Source organism: Euprymna scolopes, chromosome 18 (assembly GCF_053919585.1).
Source record: "Euprymna scolopes isolate OS-2025 chromosome 18, ASM5391958v1, whole genome shotgun sequence".
Classification (NCBI taxonomy): Eukaryota; Metazoa; Mollusca; class Cephalopoda; order Sepiida; family Sepiolidae; genus Euprymna; species Euprymna scolopes.
In genome coordinates, this window is record NC_136499.1 from 44112163 (window position 1) to 44138022 (window position 25860).

General features: G+C 32.6%; 1 protein-coding gene across 1 annotated transcript in view; it reads left to right on the top strand.

Annotated features, from left to right (window-relative positions):
* LOC145297605 (transmembrane 9 superfamily member 3-like) overlaps window positions 1-25860 on the top strand; it is a 140445-nt gene that overhangs the window by 29770 nt on the left and 84815 nt on the right. The window contains exon 2 of the mRNA XM_080143664.1: window positions 6031-6226. Coding sequence (XP_079999790.1) covers window positions 6031-6226 — 196 coding nt within the window. The remainder of the gene's footprint in view (window positions 1-6030; window positions 6227-25860) is intronic.

The window sequence follows — 25860 nt, forward strand, 5'->3', positions numbered from 1 at the left end:
TTCAATTGTATGAAAAAATTTTTTATACAATTATTATTTTTTTATTTACAAGTGTACATAGTTTAATTATCTTAAAGAATGCAAGTTTTCTTTTTTACATACACCACCAAGAATTTTTGAATTATCAGGTTATTCAAATTCTGACCTACATATGTAATTTTAGTCAAAGGCTTGTCGCAGTGTTTTATATATATATATATATATATATATATATATATATATATATATATATATATTATATATATATATATTATATGCATTTAATGAGACATTTTTACTTTTTATTTGCTTTGTTAGTGAAATTTCATGTAGTTTATTCTGTAAGATATTGAATGAGCTTGTGTCAGACTAGGCTTGTTTTGGAAAAGGAAAAAAAAAATCCCTTACTCTTACCCTGACTGAGTTGAAGACTGAATAGCTAATCGTCAGCTGAATAACACGGATTTTTGTTTGTCGGTTTTCTAGCATGTCAACATCTCTTGGGTCATTTAATGCTGAAACATAAATTCTTGGCTTATTTTAATTTATCTATTTTTTTTTTTTTTTACGGTGTCACCATTTATGAAGGTTTAAAACCACTTGAGGATAAGGATTAATGAGATGGGTCAAATGAAATATGAAGAATATTATGAGGATTGAAAATGTTGAATGGAATGAACAAATTTGATTACTTATGGGAACTGTTTATGACAAGTATTTATATTGGCTTTAAAGACAATCATGTAGTCTGTAGGGTAGCAGTCTCATCATAATGTATATCCCAGATTTTGGAAAGAAAATAAATGTATTTCACAGCCCTTAGAAAGAAACTAAACATGGAAATTTTCCTTGACACTTGGCATCCGAAGAGAAAAGGGAAAGTTTTATATTTTGATAGTTTGTACTACAGTTTTACAAGGAGGAACGAAAGATTGGAGCTTGGTCAAACTTTTCTCTGGAAATAAAAATAGAGCAGAGAAAGACTAGCAACATTTTTTTTTTTTTTTTTTATATAAACATTTTCACTTATCAAAGGGTGTATAAAGCATTATACACCTGTCATGAATTCTGGTTCTATTCATCTGCTAATAAACCCACTCGAATGTTAATTTTTATAAAACGGTTTATTTAAAGAGACAGGCCACTTGTGTACGTATGAGATGGATGGATAGCTTGTCTCCCTACACTTGGCCACAGTGTGCACCTCTCCTCTCCTCCTTCTTGAAGGCTGCACACACATTTCTTCTGCTTGAATTTAAAGAAACGGAAAATCTGTATCTGGAAATAACATGGTTTCCTTAACTTCCATCTGGGCAGTCACTTTTTAGACTTAAGGTGTCACTCAAACTTTTCTATTCACACATAGCCTTTGTTATGACACTATCGTTTGCTGGGGAGTGTTATTTGGTTGCGGAAACCAGATCCCTGGTATTAGACACTCTATCAAATGATAGGCACATGAAAATCTCAACAGGTTGATATGTCGTCAGTTATAACCGGCTGGCATGGGTAGCTTCTTTAGTCTTCATTGCGTCGTGAGAAGCAGCATTTCCATCGTCGGCATTAAATGGCAGGGACCGCATGCTGAAATTGAATGCTTGTATAAAAATAGTGAACAAATGAATTTTTATAAAAATATAAAATTTATTTTACGTTTAACAATGGAGGAGCATATTTAGTTGTTGACTGATGCATGCAGCAAAACTGCTATTTTGTGTTTGCGTACAGGATCCAAGCTTCAACTGTTTAAAAAAAAATACAATTATCTTTCAATTCTCTTTCAATGAAGAAAGAGGGAAAGGGAGCGAAAGAGAGGAGAATTTTTAAATATTAAGAATAAAATTACATTCTGGATCTGAAATGGCATTTAGTTGTCGGTTCCGTTCAGTGAATTCACAATGGTCTATTGCCATTGTTGAGACAAGTGACAGTCAGTCTTGGTTTCTCTGACAAACACTGTAGAACCCTGGAGCAATAGTGAGTGCAGCATCCTTCACTGTCTTGAACCACATTTTTTTATTGACCTCCACACCATTTTTTTCCAGCCCCAAAGTACTACTGGATTGATGGCATCTCTGAGGAATTCGTTCTATTGATGTCAAAGAGTATGACTGAACCAGTGAACATGCCTCGCAAAAAGAACTTGTTAAAGGACTGATTTCGGCACCTCTCACTAACTGCCACCAGCAAATTTGGATGGCATTCACCAACACAAGTTACTATTTTATCTGTTTCTCGATATTACTAGTGCATACCTAAACACAATAAATCTAAGATTTCAATTTTGCATTACCGATTCCATAGTCTGTAATAGTATCCATTAGTTGTTGTCCCCCTCCCCTTCCTCACTTGTGAGACCTGATTCATATAGTGTTGTCATGCCTTGTCCATAAATATATGGAATTCTTACATGCAAGGTAGAATCTTACAAGACCGGATCGAGATTAAAACTTTAGACTCCTTCAAAAACCAGCCATGATGGCCTTAACTTTAAGACGGCTCATGAAAAATAGAATTTAAATTTTCTGTATGGATATGAATACAGCTATTATACTATGAATGTTACTCCTCGTGGTGAGTATTAGGAAGTGATTCATAAAAAAAGAGTAAAAGTTGTTGAAAGTAAATAACTCAGAACAATAGTTAATGATTCACCTTGATGCACAAAGGCAGTAGAACAAATATCAAAAGTAGAATTGATAGTCAGCTGGGAGTAATAGAGAGGGCGAGTTTTTTTGGGGTTTTTTCTGCTTAGACTAAAACAAAATACTGGACTCAAGCTTTCAAAGCCTGGTTAATGCATTTGAACCCTGGGATATGGCATTAAAAATTAGTAACAAAATACAGTAGAGTATATAATACACATTTATATAATCAAATAAAATAATACCGTAAGGTGGGGCAAATACCGTAACCAGGGGCTGACCCCCCCCCCAACCGTATCCTAGGGCCACCGTATCCCAGGGTTCTACTGTATATATAGAAGTTTTGATTTGTTTTACAACAGTTTACAATTTGGGAGTTTTTAGCATATGAGATTACCGGAATAATTGACTTACAAAAATATCTTGACAGACAGCTATCAATAGGTAATGTTTGGGGGTCTTTTATTACAGACTTTGAGCACTGATCTATACATAATGTATCTAAGTTGTGTTTTCTCTTGTGAGTTTGCATTTTATTTTATTTTATACTTGTAAGCCAGTGCTCACGATGATAGGAAAAGATAAAGACTAATAGAAAACCAGGGAACAGTGTTGGGATTGTCTGAGGGATGACTACAGACTATTATTTTTGGAAATCTGTTTGTTTCCTTAGTTACCAATAAGCAATATAGATAACTTAAATGACATCTTTGAACTGGAATCGGAATAAAATCAATTTTCAATAATTGCAGATAGTTTAAGTAGAATAGCCTATAGAGTAAATGTGGTATTGTGGTGACTAAAATAATTTTAGCTAAGAATATGAATGTTGAATAACCAATGATCACTCCCTCACTCCACACGTTTTATGTCTTTGAGCTTAATTTGTTAAATTGCATTTTTATTTTATAACAAACTAGCGAGGGGTACCCTGCGTTGCCCGGGTGTTTTTCGGGGTATGTGAAAAAAAGCCGAAGTGTTGAGGACACGCAGTTGGAAAATAGTAAAGTGTTTTAAAAAAACAGGTACGCGTTTTTGATTGACATGACGGCGATAGGTATTCAGCAGTTATTTTGTGCTGGACAGTTTTGAATAAATGGGTTTGTTTGTTTTTAAAAAAAACACTCCCTCGTCTCGATATGACGAAGTCGACATTGAACAAACTGGCTTTCGGCCTGTGATTAGAGTCGAGTTTCGCTTTTTTTTTAATACCGAAAAGCAAATGTAACGCGTGCCGATGCGGGGAAATGTGGAATAATTAAGGTTTGAAAGTGAATAAAATTAAATAGAGGCGAGCTCCGTGGATAATTCGTAGATATTACAATTTATAGATGATATAAAAAGTTTTAAAAAGTTGTGAAGCGAGCAAGCGCTTGTTTGAAAGAAGCCTTTCATGGACATCGAGGAAAAGCGAACATACATACATACATTTTCGCTTTTATATTTATAGACTAGCAGGGGTACCTGGCGTTGCCCGGGTGTTTGTAGATGTGTGTGGTGTTAAATAAAAAAGAAACCGGGGGGGGGGGGGGGGGGGTAGGATGGAACCCGAAGCCCTGAGGCGAAGTTTGAAAATAAAATCGGCCAACCAGAATGAGTTCGTGAAAGATGTTTGAAAGTCGCCGAGCGTTACGACGACGATGTAAGCATTGTTATAAGCGAAGTAAGAAAAGAAAACAACGTTTTAATTAAGGGGGGGGGGTAATCAAAACATTTTTTAAAAAATCTGAAGTAAGGCAAACGAACACGTGAAAAATGGCTTAAATAAGCCTGTTTTGATATTAAAAAATCGGTGGATACCCGGGTGTCGCTAAGAATAAGCGAAGTAAAAAAAGAAAAGAAAAAAACAGGAAAACAAACGTTACGTGAAAAATGGCTTAAATAATACAGGGTTCAATATTTAAATTTAAAAAATCGAAAAAAAAAAACAAACATTTCACACCACGATTCGAACCCAAAACATTTAGATAATGAACAAACAGGCTAACCAACTGCGCTAAAGCGACGGAGATGAAATGTGTTTGGTTTTTCAACTATTTAAGTAAATCAGGTCATGACGTCATCTGACGCATGCGTAGAATCAGGCATCGTTACGAGAAACCCGTTTTTGTTGACCCCCTCCCCCCTGTGGAAAATTGTCGATTTTGGGGTGAAAAAGGTAAGGTTTTTGGCCAATTTTTTGATATTTTTCAAGTGAAGGATGGAGCTTCGATATGATACCAAGTTTGTGAATTTTCGTCGCGTATGTTGAAAGTTTTTAGCTGACACACAAACATACACACACACACACATACATTTTCACTTTTATATATATAGACTAGCAAAAGTACCCGTCGTTGACTGGGTTCAAAAACAGCCTACAGAAAATGGACTCTGATTTATGAAAGTACTAGCGGGGAGTACCCGGCGATGTCCGGGTGTCTTGAGGTAAATCAAAACTCGGGGGGGGGGGGGTTAAATAAAAAAAGTTTTGGTAGGTAAGTATGAAAATCGAACCCGTACCCTTGAGTTGGAAATTAATGTGTGAAAAAAAAAAAAAAAAACCCCGGGCGACGTTACCCATTAGGCCACCGCGACATACATACAACATACTCAGGTTTGAATTTATTTATTAAACTATAAAAACAGGCGTGCGCAATAAAAGTTAACTCTGCTGCTTCCATTTGACCTAATTAAGAAGGTCAAATAGAAGTCACGCAGTTGTTTATCCAAGTTTGAACTGTTTTTGTTTTTTTCCCCCAACAGATGTTGGGGGGAGGGGAATCAGCTCCCAATTGTCCAGATTGAATAACAATTGTCTGATGTACAACATTGATCAAAGCTGATTGCTTCTGGACATTTCCCGGCGCAATGCCGAGGACTGGTTAACTTTGAATTAGTTTGGCTTTTTATATGAAAAAGCCTCATCAACACGCGAGAAGCCAAAATAGCAATAATTTTGTAAAAAGTCAACGTAAATAAATCTAGATGCGATGCACTTTCCCAAATCGTACATATTATTATTTAGGACCCATATAAACAGTTGTAAGCGATCATAACAACCTCGGAACCGTGTGCGAGAAAAGCCTTTTGAAGACATACACGAAATGGTTACACACATTTTGCCTTTTATATATATATAGATAATTTAATGTCGTATCTGTTCTGTCCTTGTTTAATGAAGGAGAAATCTATTTAGACTGAGGAAATTTTATGTTTGTCCTAATAGTGCCTCTTCCAAGAGATGGATTTTCCTTTTTAAAAAAAAACAAAAAAAAAAAAACGACTATACGTTTAACTCTTCCCTCATCGGGATGCAGGTAAATAGTGACGTATGAACATTTCAAACACATTTATTATAATGAAATGTGATTTTTTGTTTTTTTAATTCATTTCTTAACAAATGTTTCTTTGGTTTTCTTTTTAGTATGAAGACTCGGATGAAGTGGTAGTATGGATGAACACAGTTGGCCCATATCATAATCGGCAGGAGACATATGAATATTTTTCATTACCTTTCTGTGGCGGCCCCAAAGAAAGTATAAGCCATTACCATGAGACGCTTGGAGAGGCCTTGCTTGGAGTGGAACTTCAGTTCAGTGGGCTGGACACTGATTTCAAAGGTGAGATTTTACAAAAAATAACTACTTTTAAAAAATTTTTAATTACAATTCTTTTGTAATTTACTAGTTTTATGGTTACTAATTGACTGTGAAAGGAGTTTCAATTGTGACCTTCGTAAAGAGAAGATACACTGTAAGGCAAAATGAAACCTGCCACAAAGTCATGGTGTTGATAATCATAACATTTAAAAAAAAAGTTTTAGAAAACTTAAAATTACATTTGAAAAAATGGAAAAGAAAAACACTGTTAGATTCTTAATGAAACTGAACTTTATTCATTACTCGTAGGGAGACCTGGAGTTGCCTGAGATTGAATGAGGATCAACAAATGTTCCACACTTCCAATACTTTTTCAATCAAATTTTTCAATCAAATTAATTGGTTGCCTGCTCTAGTTGGGGGACCAACCCGGTGCTTCACATGCCTTCTCCACACTACATTGTAGTATAGAGAACCTACTGTTGATTTTATAAAATTATTTTTATATGATAGCTTGAATTAAAGTTTAAAATCCAAAAGTCAAGTATTATGATTAAGTTGTGCTCTAAACGGAAACCTTCATTTCAAATGTACCCCTGTCTTATCAAATAATCTACTGTTGATATTTTAAGCCGGACTCTTCTGCTTATGTAATGATAAAACTTCCCAAATGCACTTGTGATATTAGGCTGTATAAGAATGTTAACTTTGGTCAAAATCAAACTGTTCCTTCTTTAATTGAATTTTTTTGATTATCGATTTTAGATACTTATTGGAGGTTATTTCGATACAAAACCTACCTAAGAATGCTCTCAGACACATAAAGTACACTTATGTGAAACTAGCAGTTCATCCCAGCTTTGCTCAGGCCCTATTTACTGTTCATAAATCTCAATACCCCTTATGTCAAATCTCAAGTCTGAAAATTGATAGAATAATTTAGTAGGGAAATTTACACACACACACAGACACAGATATGCACACAGACAATTTCACTTTTAAAGATATATAGATTTCAAAAATAACTGACCAAGATTTTTGGAGTTCATAGAAACGAACACACACAGGCACACAAAGTGGTACCTTCTATATATATAAAAGGCAAATGCGACGCGCGCATTTTTGTGTGTCCAAGAAAGGCTTTTTTTAGCCGGAAGGTTACTCCATCTAAGAACTGTTTATATACCCCCTAGATAATAAAATTTACGATTTGCGAACGCACATCACGTCTAGATTTATTTTGATCGGCTTTTATAAAATTTGCGCTATTTCGCTGCGTCACGTATATGTTTGGCTTTTTAGTATAAAGTGAAACTAATCGAAACGAAGACAGCTCCTCGACTTACCCGCTGAGAACATTCAGAAAGCAAATCAGCTTTGATTAATGCGGTGAAAACCATCATATCAGACAATAGCCTAACCCAACATCTTGGGAAACAAGACCAAAAAAAACTGCCTCCTCTAAGAAGTTTTAACACTTCGTTTTGCATCACGTTTGTTTTTTTGTTTTTTCTCCATCACGTTCGCTGTTTTTTCTTTTTTTCCTCAATTTTCTTTTGATTTGTTTCTCCCCTCTCTCTAACACCTGGGCAACGCCAGGTACCCCCGCTAGTTTATATACACAAGACAAAATGGCCATGCCCATGTTTGTATGTCCAGCAAAGGCTTTCTAAGCCGGGATTCTCGGGGAGGGGGGGTTACTATATTTTAGAACTTTTTATATACTCCCTAGATTATAATATCTACAATTTGCGAATGGAGGTCGTCTTTTATTTGGGCGACTTTTAAAACGGTCTTCTTGTGACGACGAGCGGTTCTATGCATGCGCCAGATGTCATGACCTGATTTACTTTAAATAGTTGAAAACTGAACAAATTTCATGTACGTCGTGTTAGGTCAGTTGATTAGCGCGTTGGTTCATTATCTAAACGTTTTGGTTCGAATCGTGGTGTAAGATATCTTTTTTTTTTTTTTTCGAGTTTTTAAATTTAAATATTGAACCAGTGTTATTTAAGCCATTTTTCACGTAACGTTCGTTCTTGTTTTTTTTTGTTTTTTTACTTTGCTTATCCACCCCCGACCACGCACCCAAAAACACCCGAGTACCCACTGATTTTTTAAATTTTAATATCGAAACAGGCTTATTTAAGCCATTTTTCACGTGTTCGTTTTTTTGTTTTCATTGTTTGTTTGCCTTATGTTAGTTTTTGTGGGTTTTTTTTTTTTCAATGTTTTGATTACCCCCCCCCCTCCGCTTAATTAAAACGTTTTCTTTTTTTACTTCGCTTATAACAAACAAACCTGGTCATTGACGTTGTCATTGTAACGCTCGACGACTTCCAGGTGCGCACCTGTCAATTTGATTCTTACTTAAATAAATTCAAACATCTTTCACTAACTCATTCTGGCTGGCCAATTTTATTTTCAAACTTTGCCTCAGGGCTTCAGGTTTGATCCTCCCCCCTTTCTTTTTTATTTAACACCACACACGCCTACAAACACCCGGGCAACGCCGGGTACCCCCACTAGTCTTAATGAAGGTCACATTTTGGCACTAATTCTAAACTATTTTAATTTAAAATCAAATTTTAGTAAAAAAAAACAAGACAAAAAATTAAATAAATTAGTTATAGTGAATTGACTGGTACATGTGAAAAAGTGATTAAAGACTCTTTAATCTGCAAATCCAATATGGATTCCTGAATTTTCTCAAGAAAAGATATATATATTAAATAATATATAATCAAGGGAGATAAACCCTGTTTTGCTCATTTATTTATTTATTTTAATAAAATGTGTGGTAAGTGATTGCTTCTGGAAAAGGAAATGACTGAACATTGCCAAGTTGGATGTCATGAACTGGAATAATTTATAATTCAGCTGAGTCGTCGAAAAGTCAGATGATAGGCGTACATGTTTATAGCATATCTTTCTTGGGGTCTCTTGATCTTAATAGGATTTCATGTTTATGCTATTTGACCCATTTTTTTTTTTTTTTTTTTTTTTTTTTTTGCGCATCTCTTAATAAAATTATTTTCATTTGTGTGTCTATGCATGTTTCTTGCTTCTGAATGACATTTTTTACTATTTATTTATTTAGATTATAAACACATTAGTGTAAATTACTAAAACTTTAAAATCCTATTAAAAACATCTGTAATTACAAAGTTAAATCGATCATAATGCATTTCAGTTTCTCCATAACTCAGTTGGCCATTTTGATCTTCTGTTAATAATTAAATAAAAAGATGAGTAAATTCATTTGTGACCCTTCAAAATTTAATAGAAATTTGTAAGCTTTTATGCTTACAAATTTTCTATCAAATTTTGAAAGCCACCAAATAGAAAATCAGTTCTGATTTAAACATTTTTAGCAAATCCTAAAGTTTTGGAAGCCATTTGGATCCAATTATTTTATAAAGATTTAAAACGTTACCCTAACTAAATTAGTCAGTTTTAGAACAGTTTGATTCAATTAATATTTTAATGACCAAATAATACCATCATTATTAAATTTAACTTTTATTCAAACAAAATAAAAAATTAATCTAAAAATCCTCATGATAAATAAAGCTAGTCTTTTATAAATTTACTAGTGGGGACCCTGTGAAAATTTCACAGTGCTTTCTGCATTAATCTGTATAGTTTATTGTTTACAATAATATTCATTTTTAAATAATAAATGTTTGTAAGAGTTTTAATATTATTAATAAAAAGATTATTCTTCCATAAAAATTGTCATTGTTCTTTGAAAAAAAATAAAATTAATATTTTTTTATTTGTTTAAAAATTGTAATTTAGATTAAAAAAAAATGCCGTAAAGTAAAAATAATCATCAGCTAAGTATTGCTTAAATCAATAAAATGAAATTACTTTTTGAAATGTATTTATTTAGAATTGTTTTAGTTAAGGTGATATAATTTGGTTTGGGAACAATTCATTTTAAAATGAGTAAAATGCTTCTTTCTTAGAACTGCACGCCTGTGGAATTGTCTTCCGTTTTCCTGCTTTCCAGCTGTCTAATATGGTTGTCTTCAAGTCCAACGTGAACAAGTTTCTGATGAGCCGTTTCACTTAAGTTAATAAATTTACCGAACTTCCATTACTATTGATTACTATATTGTCCTTTTGACTACTCTACACTCTTTAACCCTTATCCTTGAGTGGCCTATCGGCCTTGATAAGGGATGATGCCTATGTAAAAAAAAAAAAAAAAGTAAGAATTTTTTTTTACCATAGGGAGATCAGATAAATCACTAATTAGCATCTTTCTTAACTGGATGATATTAAAAAAACAAATGTATGTGAAAGGTGATAACATGCATACGAAAATGAAATACCTTTACATAGTATATAGATTATAATATTTGTGCAAAAATGTAGTTCGTGTATGGTATTAAATGTTTTCTGGTTTCGTGGTTAGAGATGCTGTTGTCTAATTATTCAGATATTATCCTTTCGCTTTTATTTTGATATAACCATAAATACAATGAAGATCTATGTTATTTTCGTCAAAATTAGAAATCTTTTCTAAATTTTCAGTTACGGAATTTGTGTTTCTTTTGCCTGATTCTTCTTTTTAATAAGAATCATATAAGGATTTTGTTTCCATTTTCATACAACCATACGTACAATGAGGATCTCCATTATTTTCGTCAAAATTGGAAATATTTTCCAATTTGCACCAGTTACGGGCAAATAGTTTGACTAAGGAAATAAACCCAGACAAAAAATCCAGTTTGAAGTCCTGATAGGTAGATGGTGAAGCACTATCTTTCCGACAACTCCTGCAGCTGCGCTAGCTGTAATCGTATTGGTTTGCCTTTCCGTTGGACTTTGTCTGCAATACTGAGAGGAGGGCCCAGGTAACTAGGAAACCTAAGTCTCCTTATCACTCACCCAGACCTGCGTCTGGAGAACCAATTCGAGTTTCAAACTGTAGAGCCACAGCAGACACTGCAGTGCACCAGACAAGATGCAAAATGCCATTCTCTTATTAGACAGGAGGTTGCCATCAAATAATGTCCTTATGATCAAGGTTCTACTGGTAAAACAAAAACAGCAATACTCATCATTGTCTATTTTATCATCTTATTTCCTTTATTCAAATGGTCTAACGTTTTCTGGTGGCCTATAATCTCGGCTTCTAAGCTTGGTGGTTTTGAGGATTGATTCCATTCAAATTAAACTTTCTAAGATCTTTGGTTTTCATCCCTGTTTTCTTGGGTTGTCCAACTTCAGCCTTCCATCTCAAGGTCTTTACTTTTTTTTTTTTTATCCCAAAATTGTTCTTAACATGGTCCAACGAATGCAGCTTTAATGGTCACCAGGAGTTTATCAACCTTTGGTATAAAAGGTTTGGTAAATTCATTCTCTTCAACAAGACATCAGAACTGATATGCTGGGTCTGATCTGACTGAATATTGCATGTCTATCCGGTCATTGTTCTGTTATTATAATGGGCAAGTGATGTCTGTATGAGTTCAGTACTCGCCTCTATACAGCATCACACTTCTAACATGGCCACTTTCCTAAAATTAGCATTTCACACTCACAGCAAGCAAAGCAATTGGATTTCAAGTTCTGAGGCAGTAAAATATAAATTTACAGCAAAACATTGTATTAGTTTAACTTAACATTAAATAGCATTTAAAAAAAACCAAAAACAACTATAATTTGGAAATGGTGGTAGTAGTCATTGTTTAATGACAAAATAACTGCTATTGCACTCATTGTGATGTGTTTACACTCTGACCAGCAATAGTTACTTGGTAATGAAAGTGAAGATTTTTCAGCTTTCTATAATTAAATTTCTAAAACATCTTTGCAGAAAATCTAGTACATTATGGCAACATTGTTGGCAAAATTGAAAATTAAAAAGCAAAGGTCAATATTAAAAAAAAAAAAAAAAAATATATATATATATATATATGATAATTTATAGAAGGCAATACAATTTAGAGGTGTAATGAGTAGACACAAACTGAAACCAATTAAACTATATAATGGTGGAATGAGGTATGCAGATTCCATGTTTTAATACAGTATAAATGATTTCTTTTTTTCTATACTCATATTACAATCTTGTTTGCATTGGCATGGTTTGATGGAAGTTCCGTATGATATATTTCAGGAATACGTGTGTTTAATCAACCTTGCAAGATGTTCAAACATGCGTATGAAGGCTGTTGCTAATGAGAGCTATTAGACGGAAATTGAAATGGATTTGCAATGAAGTTAAATTTTGCTTCATTGTTCTTCTTTAAACTTATTGTCAGTTAATATTTTAAATTTCTAAAAAAAATAAAAAAATTTTTTAATTTTATTCTGTGCTCATTTCTGCATTCAATTCGGCTAAATTGATTGGTTTACATTTTTCTAGTCAAAAAAAGACAACTCCATTGAGAGGAGTTATTGTACAAGTATTTTCTGTTCAGATTAATTTAATTATTATAAACTGGGTATTTTTTGGCCTTAGTTTATTAACTGCTTAAAAAAGATTTGTTGAAATAAATTTAGTTAAAAGTTCCACTGAAGATGGTCAAACCTTTGTTGGTGTTTGAACCTGCATTGATGTATTCACTGCACAGGCCGTAATCGTCTGCTCATTGTTTTTTTCCCCCAAATTCAGTGTTTGATTTTGACACTGGCTCTAATGTTAAACAAGCCAAGCTTTTCCTTTCAAACAAGATCAAAACTCTGGTTTAAAATCAGCCACAATGTTATAATTTTGAGATTTAAAATAACACCTAGCCTCTCCATCAAACAACGAACTTGCAAGATGTGTTTGTTTAGTCATAAAAGATGACATCTTTTATGACTAAACACAGTCATTCCGTTAAAAAAAAAAAACCCTTTGTTTCTCGGACCGAGCAGAGACCAACTAAACTCCTCTGTTTGTCTTTTTGGAATATATATACATATTGGTTACATTTGAGGTAGACTACATAGCCAGCCTACTTGAAAATGATCAGCTTTTTATAACTGGACATAAAACCTACTGAGCAGAGGGTCTCCTATCTGGAGTGAGCATTAATTCTCTAAGATTTTGAGTGGTTTGATTATCCATCATGAACTCCTATTTTAGATAGCTTATCACTTTCAAAGGACCTAGTTGATTTCTTGGGTGGTTTAACTTCAAGGCAGATATTCTTTCCATCACTGGCTTGTCTGAAGTATGCATCTAGAAACCCCTACTAAACATGCAGCATTTTGCATCTTTAATAAGGTAAATAAATGATGAACATGCAAAATAAAAATCAATATAGAAGCCATGAAAATGAACTTGCTTGATTGTCCGGGTTATCTATGAAGCTGACATCCAATATTTTGCAAATCTTTCAATGATTGTCTTTAAAATCTAAGCCTCTAGTTGTTTTTCTTTGGTGGTGAGTCCTGCACAATATCATGCACACTAAATTTGAAAACCACCAACATTAAATATATCATTTGTCTGTGAAAATAGTTACCTAACTTGAAGTAGCCTAGAAAAAAGAACACACTGTTATTGCCACATGAGAAAGAAAACTACATTTGTCAAGAGAAAAGGATTTTGTTTGTTTGTCTAAATAATAATAATAAGAAGAAAGTTAAATGAATGAGTTATCACAAGTTGAAATTGAAGGGAATTTCATTATATTTATTTCTGCACTCTAAATTAGGCTTTGAATTGTGATTCCTACTTTAAAAAGTATTGACTGAGAAATTCCCCCATGATCTAACTCCACTTGTAGACCTTCGTCATGGCACTGTTCATCGGATCACAGCTGGCAAAATTAATGTGGTTCTGTGGTTTATAAAGGCAAGATGAATGTGCTTGACGACTTCTTGGAGATGTGGGGATCGACACGTTAACACCCTGCTGTAATGGTAGCATTGCTGTTCAATCAAATGATTGTACTTTAAAATTACATGCCATTAACATTAGGTATCCAAATCCACGGTCTAAAATATGAAACATTATAAAGTTGTGCCTTTTTTGTACATTTGAGATAATGGCATTTTGACTAATGTTTAGGCTGGTATTATTGGTTTTCATGTAAACAAGATAAAACGATGACATATTTCTAAAGTTTTCCTTTTTTTATTTATTTATTTTTTTTTTTCCACTTGTTTAAATCTTGTATTTTTAGCTCTGGCACAATTCTCATTTCCAACAAAGTTTAAATGGTCATAATTTGGTGGCTAATTATGCTACTAATATAAATTGTTTAGCATTATTTATGCTTTGCAAAGGTCTATGTATCCACATTAAAAATCTTCATATATAATGAAAATAATAGCATTTTCTTTTACGATACCTATTTCTATTGTTTCAGTAGTAAAATAAGTACTAATTTGGTACAAATGAAAAATACAAATTACTCAGCAATTGGTCAATAAATACTTTCAAAGAAACGACACCTTTTTTATGGTTCACATGTTTTTTTTTTTTATACATTGCATCAAAGTTTTAATTTTGGTGTGTAAATTGGTTTTTAGCCTTACTCTTAACATGTACAATTGTTTATGTGGAATTAAGTACTTGTTTATTTCAGAACGTATTGAGTGAGGTATCTTTGTCTTTTGATGCTAGATATCAATTGCAGAAACGTTTAGAATAAAAAAAATCTGTCAGCGTTTTATATAACATGCAAAGCAACTTATAAATCATTACTGTCTCAAACAAGAAATCATTTGTTCCTAATTTTATTATATTTTAATAGGTTGCATTTATTGTAAGAATATTTTTATTGTAATATAATAGAGGTTAAAGAAGATATTGTCCATAGGCATTATTTATAATCAGAAGTGTTATATTTTGTTTTGATTTCTTCTAATATGACAAAAGGACTCCCGACCTGTTATCAGAGTGTAGTATCTATTTTATCTTCAGTCAGTGAAGAGGAAATTATTTCTACACTAATCTAGAGCTCTTTTTTGGAGCTAGATTTTCCGCACATTAAAAACCGATTATGTTTAAATCTGCTCTTGTGGAGAGGTAAGTTCATAGAAACTAAACTAATAGATAAGAACAATTTGTATTAAATTAGCAAAGCAGGAACAATTTTATACAGTAATATTTTATCATATATTGTAGATTTTATATCTACTGGAAATTCTGATGTCCATAATTTAGATGTATTTTTTAAACTTGGGTAGGACTGTTTATGTAGTCATCTCTGACTTCTATGATCATCCATCTTTTTCTCCATGTTATTAGCTGAAATGATCACAAAGCAAATTTTATGGTGCCAATCTTTTTTGTGAGCGCAGAGAAAGCATTGCATATTCATTGTCAATATTGCTTTATATATCCAAATCTTACCTGAAATGCGTGTGTGATGAGGGTTACTTATTAGATGCAACTGCTTAACACATCTTGCAAGGTTGAAGTCGAGGTAGGAAGAGAGTATTTCAGCTCTCACAGGTGATGCCAGAAATGTGCGATCTCATAAAGTCTTACCCTACCAGCATTACAATAGATAACCTATTTTCAAGGATACACAAATGACTTTATCTAACAGATTTTTTTTTTTTTTTTTAATGCCCAACACGTACCAGCATGTAAAACAGACATGAAACTGAATATGATGAACCTCCTCTTATTTTTAGATGTGACCAAGCATCTTTTTTGGTCAGTCTCTAAGTTTTTAATATCACTTTTAACACTAAATGTGCAAACTGAATGGATGCATCTCAATACGATAATAAAAACGATAAAAATCCGACGATATGAAATAAAAATAGAAAAAGACCAAAGTGCTGCACCATTCACTCTTGAAAAATTCTATAAAACAGCTAAACGTTGAACATTTTGGTATTCCTTTTCCATTTTTAATTTGCATCTGAATATATATTTTTATTAGATGTATGAATGGAGATTTGGTATCTGTCTGAAACCAAAACTAATATTAATATATTTTAATGCTAACTTCAGAAGGGAGAGTAGTATATTTGTTTAGTCATTTAATCCTCTTAGAAATTATCATCTCCTTTTTTTTGGGGGGGGGGGGTCTATTCTGTTGCCATAAGATAATCCTTCAAGATATTACCTCCTCTTTTGAGGAAGAGGAAGTAGCATATGTCTAAGAAACTATAATCTGTGGTTTATGAGCAAACTTGACATTTACACTATATATACTTGCAAAAATATGCAACTTGAGGAGGGAACATATTACTAGTTTCTATAATATAGAAGAACCTGTTTATTTTGCATATATTGTCACATAATCTACAAACTCAGTATTTTATTCAGATTCTTCAGTTTCCTTTGTAGAAACTTGTCTTATGTTCTTGAAAAAAAAAAGTTCTATTCGATTTCTGTCAAATTAAATTTATCCCACTCAAAATTTTTTTGTTTTAAATTCTGGACAACGCAGGTTAAGGACAAATAGTATTATATAAGTGAAAGTGATAAATGGAAAGGGAGAAATTAAAAATCAGAAACTGCACAGAATACACTTCCAAATCTTACATCACTGGATTCAGTGTTACCCCAACCTGGTTATGGTCATAAAAAAATACTCTAATTTTCGTTGGGATCACCAAAGTTAGTGCATGGGATATGAGAATTTTTAAAAATTCTTATTGGTATAATGAATTTTTATAAGAATTGTCACAAACCAGGCCTAAAAAGTTGAGAAAGATAAGACTTTGATATCTTGGAAAAGGAAATTGTCTTAATCCATTAGCACACGTTTTTCTATTTGTTGTTTTTAATTTTAGGCCCATAGGATAATTAACCATATTTCAGCAACATATGTATAGATATCTCTAGTTAGTCCTAAGCAATGAAGTCTTTCAAACATTCTTTGATGTATATTGCCAACACTGATTCATCAGTCTACAGTATATGTGAAAATTGGAAGGATGCAATCTGTTTCATTCAATTAAAATCTTTTTGGTAAGCAGTCTTTATAATCAACCGATATATATATCATAAGCATAAATAAAAAATGCAAATCAGAAATTTACATGTACAAATTTATCTTGTGACAGAATACCTCCAATAAAAAAAAAGCGGTAAAATATCCTTATTCTGCAGAGTTTCAAAGAATGTAATGTTCTTCTCGTCAGAGGACAAGCATTATTATACATTTTGTGACCACCATCATAAAATGCAGTTTCAGAAAGTGCTAAAACCAACAGATTCTAGCTCTGCTATATATATAATCTGCTATCCTCTGATGAAAAGAACAGTAGTTTCTTTGAAACTTCGGAATAAGGATATTTCACCGCCTTTTTTTTTTTTTTTTTTTTTTTATTGAAGGTCTTCTCTCGAAAAATAAATTTGTACATGTAAATTTGATTTTCAGTTTTTTATACTTATGGTATTAAGCTCTGCTTTTCACTGTTGTATCAAGCTTTTTTTACTTTGTTGGGATAATATGAACATTAATATGGGTAAATTTTTTCAACGTGCCCCAGCGTATTATAAACCTCCCAGCCTCCTCATGTTAAGAACAACTTATAAAAGCCGTTCTTAACATGGGGAGATTGGGAAGGTGTTTAGAAAGCCGTTCTTAACAAGGGGTGGTTGAGGGTTTTTAGAAAGCCGTTCTTAACATGAGGTGGTTGAGTGTTTACACTACGCTGGGGAAAGTAAAAAAAATACCTTAATAAATTTATTGGACTGAAGCTTACATTTACATTTGCCTATGGAAGTTAAAGGAAGATTGGGGATAATACAAAGCTGTTTCCACAGACTTCCGGCCATGTTTGAATTCACGATGCCAGCGTTTTACAAGGTTATATATTAATCATGCATTCACATAGATTATTATAAGTAGATGTAATATTTTATATAGTTATTTTTCACTATTTACTTCAAGTTAGTTATGAAAATCTACAGCAATTAAGCTACACAAAATCTTGTACGTTTCATCTGTGTAAGGAATCGCCAAGCTCAATTGCATTTTAGCCTGACGATTCCTATGGGTATAAAATGTGGAAGATTCTGTGTAGCTTAATTGCTGAATATTTTCATTGCACATTCATTTATAAGAAGTTCTCTTTGTAAAGTCAAGTAAATCTGTCCAGTAATTTTACTGAAATATACCATTGTAATTACAAAAGATTTTTCATAATAAATTAAAGAGTTGGGCATTAATTGTTTAAGGGTTTAAATAATATAATGTTTACTTGTTTGTTTGAATTTAAATCTTACAAGATGATTTATGACAATTAATGATCCTTAACAAAATAGGTCATCTATTTTAACTTGATGGCTATCTATTTTGGCTTGGCCTTTTTCATTTTAAAGTATCTATTTCTATTATGATGTAAATTAAGATTTACTAGCTGACCCTCTCCACTTTCTTCCAACAATACTATCTTTTCTTATTTAGTTTTAAATAAGTAGCGCAGTAGTTAAAGTATTGGCTTGAAGGCTAAAAAGAATGTTAATTTCTTGTTGGGCAGAAGAGAATCCTTAGTCTGTTATATTAAACCCAGGTATGCTTGTGTTTGTGTTTTCAGCTAAAAAAATCAGAAATTATACACTCACAAAACTGATTTTTAAAAAAATTTTTTTTATTTTTTCAATATAGCCTCGAATAGAATATGAGTGTTTCTTTTTTCTTTTTTTCTTTTATTCTATTTTATTAAGTTTATTTTTTTTTTATATTCATTCTTCAGAAGGTCACCAAGAACAAACTTATTTGGGTGGGGGTAACATTTTTTTCTGTTGACTTTCGATTTGGAACTCAAACTAAGATAGATTATCTTGTCCTTATGGTTAGAATGAAAGAGTATTATCTGTTATGTTCGATTCCAGAGAAGGGAAAATCCTTGACTGGGAAGAGGTGAAGCGAAAGGAGTTTTAAAAGAAGGATGTTGCACACCATTCTTAATTTGTTTTTGTTTTCCATACCTCCGAGCAATGCCAGGTAGTCATGCTAGTATATCAGGTAGTCTGTTGTATATCCATTCCACAATCATCTAGTTGTTTTATTTGAATTTCTTCATGCAAACCGAATCCGGGTCATCATTTTGTTATCTTCTTAGCTGGGAAATAAATTAATGACCACGAAAAATATGTCAAGTTCATTTATTATTTCAAATTTATCTGGAGTATTTTATTCACCTTCTCTCCAAGCGGTTAGGCACAAAATCGAGTTGTTTTTAAAAAGCCAACTCCTTCTGGCCTACAAAATGTCTGAGCAACCCCAAGGCACTGTAGGAATACCTCAATCGATTAGCAATAAACTAACATCTTCTCTGAAGGTATAGTTTGGGAGGATGAACCTCAAAGAACTAAATATAATCATACTATATTATAGACTATACAATAAAGCCGTTATCTGACTGATTGTCAAGGACGTATCCCTGACTGGTACAAATGACATTTACTCTGGTCATACCGAGTAAGATGGAGTATTGTTATTTACATATTTCAAGCTGTTTTTCTCATCTTGGTTGTTTGTTATTTTTAACATTTCTGACGCCCTACTTCCCAGCTGTATCAGATTGCATTTTGAAAAAAAAATTAGAGCCATCCACTTTTTGAAATTGATTATCTTAAATTAATAAATATACTAAAAAAAAACATCCCTTGATGGGGTTAGAATTCTTCATTGGCTGCCTTTAGAATATTCCATCACTCATGTCTTGATTCTAAACTTGTCTGAGATATGCAGACAATAAATAGGCATACAAGTGAAAAAAACTCAACTTGACACAAATACTTAAAAGTAAAGAACATAATCACACAATTAATTTTTGCTATTTCACCTTCTGTACAAGGTTGGACAAGTTTCTACCAGGAGAAAGACCTATTGGACAAATTTTATACCAAATGTCTGGGGAAATTTTTTTAACCCTAACCTGACCCTCCTAAACCTTTTGATTAGGAGCAAAGTGTAATATCTGTTCTAGACTTAATATCTTTTGTTCTCGGTCAGTGAATGAGAAATCTTTCAGGCAATTTTTATTTTTGTTCTAATCCAGAGTACCCATTTTTGGGAGCTGGATTTTATCCTCATTAAAAACCAACCTTGTGTCTAATTTTGCCTTCATGGGGAGATAAGTAAATAGGAACAGACACCCCTTTCCCAAAGAAAATGTAAAAAAAAAAAATAAATAAATAAATAAATTACATGTTTCGTTTGGTCTTCCTTTTCTGACATTAAAAATATTGATTGTTTGCGAAAAAAAAAAATGTTCTATTCACCAAACTAAGTAACTGTATGTCGAGACTCGGAGAATCTTCAGAAGTACTGAAATTCTTTGGGTATATATTCTACACAAATACACCTTATCTTAACATTAGAAAATCTGGTACTTATGCATTATTTGATCCAGATTTTTTGACGTTGGCACAGGTAAGAACCGACGGAAAAAGCCTAGCGTTGATCACGGACACCACCAACAGCTATTGAGAATTACTGGCAAAAAAACAAAAATAATGCAAATTATTTTGTTAAAATTGTTTTTTTTATTTTTAAAGTATTTATGTAATTTAAAGGTGGGGATTTTTACTTATGTTTAAAATCATTTAGATGAGAGTTTTTATTAGCCAATGAAAATAGATCTTTTGAAATGGAAACAATGAAAACTGCCAAACGAAATTATAAAAAAAATACATAAAAACTGCAAAACAAAGTTTTCCTTTTCTATAACTGTTCTTGCAAAAAACTTTGTTAAAAAAATAAACATTAAAAAAAAAAATAGGAAACTTTTTGTGCAAAAAAATTGTATTATAAAAATAAGACAGTAAATTATTTTTGCTTAAACTTCAAAGTAAAGCCACAAAAGAAAAATCATTAAAATTAAGGTAAGTTTTGCTTTTTTTTTTTTTTTTGTTGCATTTTGTATACACTTCGAATCAGTTTAAGTTTTCTAGCATCTCTAAACCCTGCTTGGCTTTTTCCATCAATTCTATCGATATCACAAAAAATCCGGGTCAAATAATGCATAAGTACCGAAAATCTTATAGATATAAGATCGAACATGTTCAGAAACTTCTCCAATAGCTTTCAAGTATTTTTTTTTTTTTTTTTCACAGATGTTTCCACTTACCGAAGCATAGGGACCACTAAAGGATAAGGGTTAAAGAGATCATTAGTTGGATTATTATTGCCTCTACTTGTCTCTATGAGAGTATCGAAAACAATTAGGGTAGGATAGGCAGAAGATTACTTAAAAGGAATTGATTATTCAAGAGAGATGACTGCTCCATAGATGAGTTCCTAGGAAAAAAAAAAACTTTGTTCATGGAAATTTCGTTTAGGTTTTAGTGAAGAGAGAGAGAGAAAAGAAAGTTCTTTGCTGTGGTTGTAGATAAATGAGTTCTTGCTGTGAATGTTTTATAGGGCTTCAGAAAAACATCTATGATCATAACAATACAGTAGAGAGGCTAGCAACATTTCTTCTGTGTGAAAGAAGCTGTAGGGACAAGAGATCGTACCCCACCATATTGCAATTTTGTGCTCTGTCAAGACAGGAAATGGTCTTTCGGGTGGTACCTCTCCAAATATGACAGCAGTATTCCATCTTGGAACGTATCTGGTTCTTATACAGAGAGAGGATTGTGTCAGATATAAGTATCTTCTAGAGCGGTAGAATGATGTAACCATTTTTTTGAGCAATTTTAACAGATTTGATGTCAGTCTTCCATTTTAAATCAGGAGTAAAGGTCAGTCCCAGAATCTTATCAAGGAAGTGGGCTTCTTCGTAAAAAAAATCACTTATTTTAACTGGGGAGAAGGAGGATCCGAGCATTAGTGGTGAAGAGAGGAGCTCAAGTTTTAGCGGCGTTAAAAGTAAGAAACTACTTTTCCCTTATCCGATCATATTAAATCGGAAGAAAGGGTCAGAAGGATCTTGATATTTGATGCTCATTGAAATGTTTTCATAAAAAGTTGTTGTTGTCTGCATATGTCAATGAATGATCTCGGAATATATTTAGGAAGATTGTTTATGAAGATCTTTAGTACAAAACTGAAATAATGTGCCTCAAATACCGGTTCTCTCTTGTAAAACATTCACCACAAGAACACCAAAAAACAAATCCTCTAATATATTTAACGAAACTTGCTTTTAATATGTAAGTTTATTTAATAATGAATAAATATCGAAAACTTCAAGTAAATATGACTATTATTTGATTTTTGCTAGATTTTTAAAGCATAGTTGTGTCAACGGCTTAAAACATGTTACTACATAGGAACGTTGTTTTAATGCGTCGATAATGTAAATACGATTTTTGTCTCGCATTTTCATTATTTTTGTAAGCTGTAAAAAAATTTTTTTAAATATTAGCAGTTTATTTGAAACTTCTTCTAAATAGTAAAAAAAAGTTAAGATGATAATAAATTAATTACAGTTACATCGTGTTACATACGGGGGGGGTTAAAACTGTGTCACGCGTTGGGGGTACCTATTGGTCTTTATATGTGATTACTCACTAGTTTAAAACAAGGGTACATTTGCATTATTTGACCCAGATTTCTTGTGACATTGGTAAGGGTGCGACTGACAATTGACAAGAACTGATGGAAAAAAGCTAAGCGGTGATCAGTGACGCCAGGGAACTTAAATAACAAGTGATTCAATGTGTAAACAAAATGCAACAAAAACCTAACTTAATTTTAATAAATGATTTTATTTTTTGTGTTACTCTGAAGTTTAAGCAAAAATAAGTTACTGTTTAGTGTTATCATACAATTTGTTTGCACAAAAATTTAAATGTTCTTTTTTTTTTCTTTTTTACTGATGTTTATTTTTTTTTTTTTAAACAAAAGTTTTTTTTCAAAAACAATTATTGAAAATATAAAATTTATTTTTTTAGTAATTTTTGTTTTAATATCAAAAAACTTGCAATTTATTTACATTTTTTTTTATTGTAAGACAACTTCTAGAAAAGTAAAATTTTTGTTAGAGAAGAACCTATTAGAGAACAGGATATTTCTTTTGGAATCTCTTCTTTAATTATTTTTGAGTGACTGTTAGGAGGCCATTGATAACTGAAAGGAGATAGGGTAGAGAAAGTGGAAGGAATATTCTGAACCTGGTAACTTTCGGCAGTGTGATTTGATGAAGACAGACGGATTGTTTCCAAACTTTTGTCTCTACATAAATTCAATTAACTATGTATCAATAAGCTCCCAGCTAGTTCTGCATTTTCTCTTTTTGCGTTTTCAACAGCTGTCAGTTGCATCCATGATCAACATTCGGCTTTTTCTGTCTGTTCTCATCAGCAGTCTGTCGCGTCTGCTCCAACGTCACAAAAGTCCATATCAAATAATGTGCATAAGTACCAAAAAAAACAAACAAAATTAATAAATGAAGAAATCACATAATTGTCTTCTTGTAATAAGTTTAAAAATAAGTAAATATAAAAACTAGTATTTTTTTTTTTATATAATTGTAGATTTTTAAAAAATTATGCATTAAGAAAAATAAGTAAAAATTCTCTGCATGTAATATTGGAATGAGTAGAGAAGTTGGTTGATATCAAAAAATTCAAAGAGGAATATTTGCTCATGATAGTATTTCTATAACAATCAGTCAGTTTATCCCATTAATTTTGGCAAAAACTTCAATAAGTAAGCTTGAAAACATTTATGAAAATCAGGCTTGCCTAAAACTGTTCTCTCTCCTAAAAAAAAAATTGCTCAGTCTAATATTAAATAGTAGTGATAATAAACTTTTGAATAAGTGATTCTAAGATGACATCTGTAATTGTATTCAATCAAATTTATTGGAAATAAATAACAAAGTGTAACCAGCCATGTAAAAGGACAGATGTTACATTTATATATCCTCTGAAGGCAATTTTAAAACTGGATATGATAGATTGGTAGGCTGTTTCACTAAATAGAAATGCAAAATGTTGCTTTTCTTCGGAGATTAAAACCTCTATGGTATATTTTTTGCTGGGTCTTTTGAAGATCACAACTTGGTGCTGGGGTGAAAAACTTCTTGAAAGGTGTGTGTGTGTGTGTGGGCGGGGGGTAGATTTTGTTAGAACTGCATCCTCCATTGATCAAGTGAGGAGTAATTATCCAAAGATCAACGGCCATGATGCATCCGGCGCTGGCTTTAAAGAACAAGTTGAAGCCAACTGCAGAAAAGAAAAGGTTTTAAAGACTCTGAGAATAGTATATGTCAGAATTGAGTAATTATAGGAGGGACTATGTGAAGTTTGCTAACATCCATAATTGAGAGTCCATAACACTTTTTACTATATATTTTAATGATCTAAAATATAGGATAAAATATTCTTCAAATTTGTGATTGAGTTATGATTGCTCCCCCCCCCCTCTTAAAAAGTCCCATTTTATTTGTTTTAATTAGCTGCAATCTTGCAGTTATGTCAACTGGCAACTCATTTTTTACTACATGTATGTTTATCGCTCATCCTCTCTCACTGTTATGAGTTTGAACTTCCCATACACTTTGGCCTTTGTGTGTCCTGTTTATTAACAGTTGGTGGTCATAAAGGAAGGACAAAATAAAAATTGGAATGATCCATTATAAACAGAATACCACCAAAGTAGTAGTAATATTGTTCAACCTATATCTGTCGATATTTGTGTGTGGTGTGTATGAGCAGAAAGGCGACTAATTATTAATTTTTATTTTTTTTAACTTTCCAAACTCGCCTTTTCCTGATTAAAAAAAAAAAAAAAAAAAAAAAAAAAAAAAACAACAATCTAACCCTGAGCTCATTGAGTGACCTAACACATAATTTTTTTTTTTTTTCTAAATTAAAAGATAAAAGTTTGTTTTTTTTTAATCATAAATTTAGGAACCATTGTGATTATAGTTGGATAAATGAATTCAAAATTCAGAAGCCTGAAGGACTACAATTATGGCTGTACATGATAAGGTGTGTGTGTGTACAGACCTTATACATTATGACCATCTAATCCCTACAGCCACCTACCTTGAAAATGCTGCTGTGAAACCTGACATAGTTATAGGGAATAAGTTAGAAAAAGTGGCAAGCTTGGTTGAAGTGAGTGTCCCTAATGATTGAGGTCTGAACAGAGCTGAAAGAGAGAAACAGACCAAATATCAAGGTCTCATGTATATGAAAAGAAACTGGAATTTTAGGGAGATATCAATCATACCAGTTAATATACATGCTACAGGACTTATGAAGAAGAACCTGAAATCCTACCTAACTAATATTCCTGGTGAACCAAGTGCAAGAGAAATCCAGACAATTGCACCTGAGGGAACAACGAGGATACTAAAAAGAGCCCTCGGTTGGTTTCAATAAAAAGGAAGGGAATGTTGGCAGCTGGTTTGGCTGCCTCATACCCAGCATTACAATCTTCAAAGAAAGAAAAGAGAAAAAAAAAAGTAAAATTAGCATAACATTATACAGCTGAGCAGCTGTGCACATTGCCAATGTGAATTAAATTCTACCAGAATGGATCAAGGGGAATTGCAAATTACATTATGATGATTGAACTTGTACATTCATGACCTGAACGTTTCATCTCTCTGTTGTAGACATAGACAGTGTAAGACTAAGAAAGAAGCCCCTGTCATGGGAATGTGTCAGATGCATCATGGAATTCTTTGATGCAGGATAAATTGAACCGATCAACATTCATCAGCGCCTGTTTACGAAGCTGACGTAATTGATATCGGCACATTTAGGAGATATCTTTGTCGACTTCAGAGTGGCAACAGATGTGAGTGATAATGTGTGCTCTAGA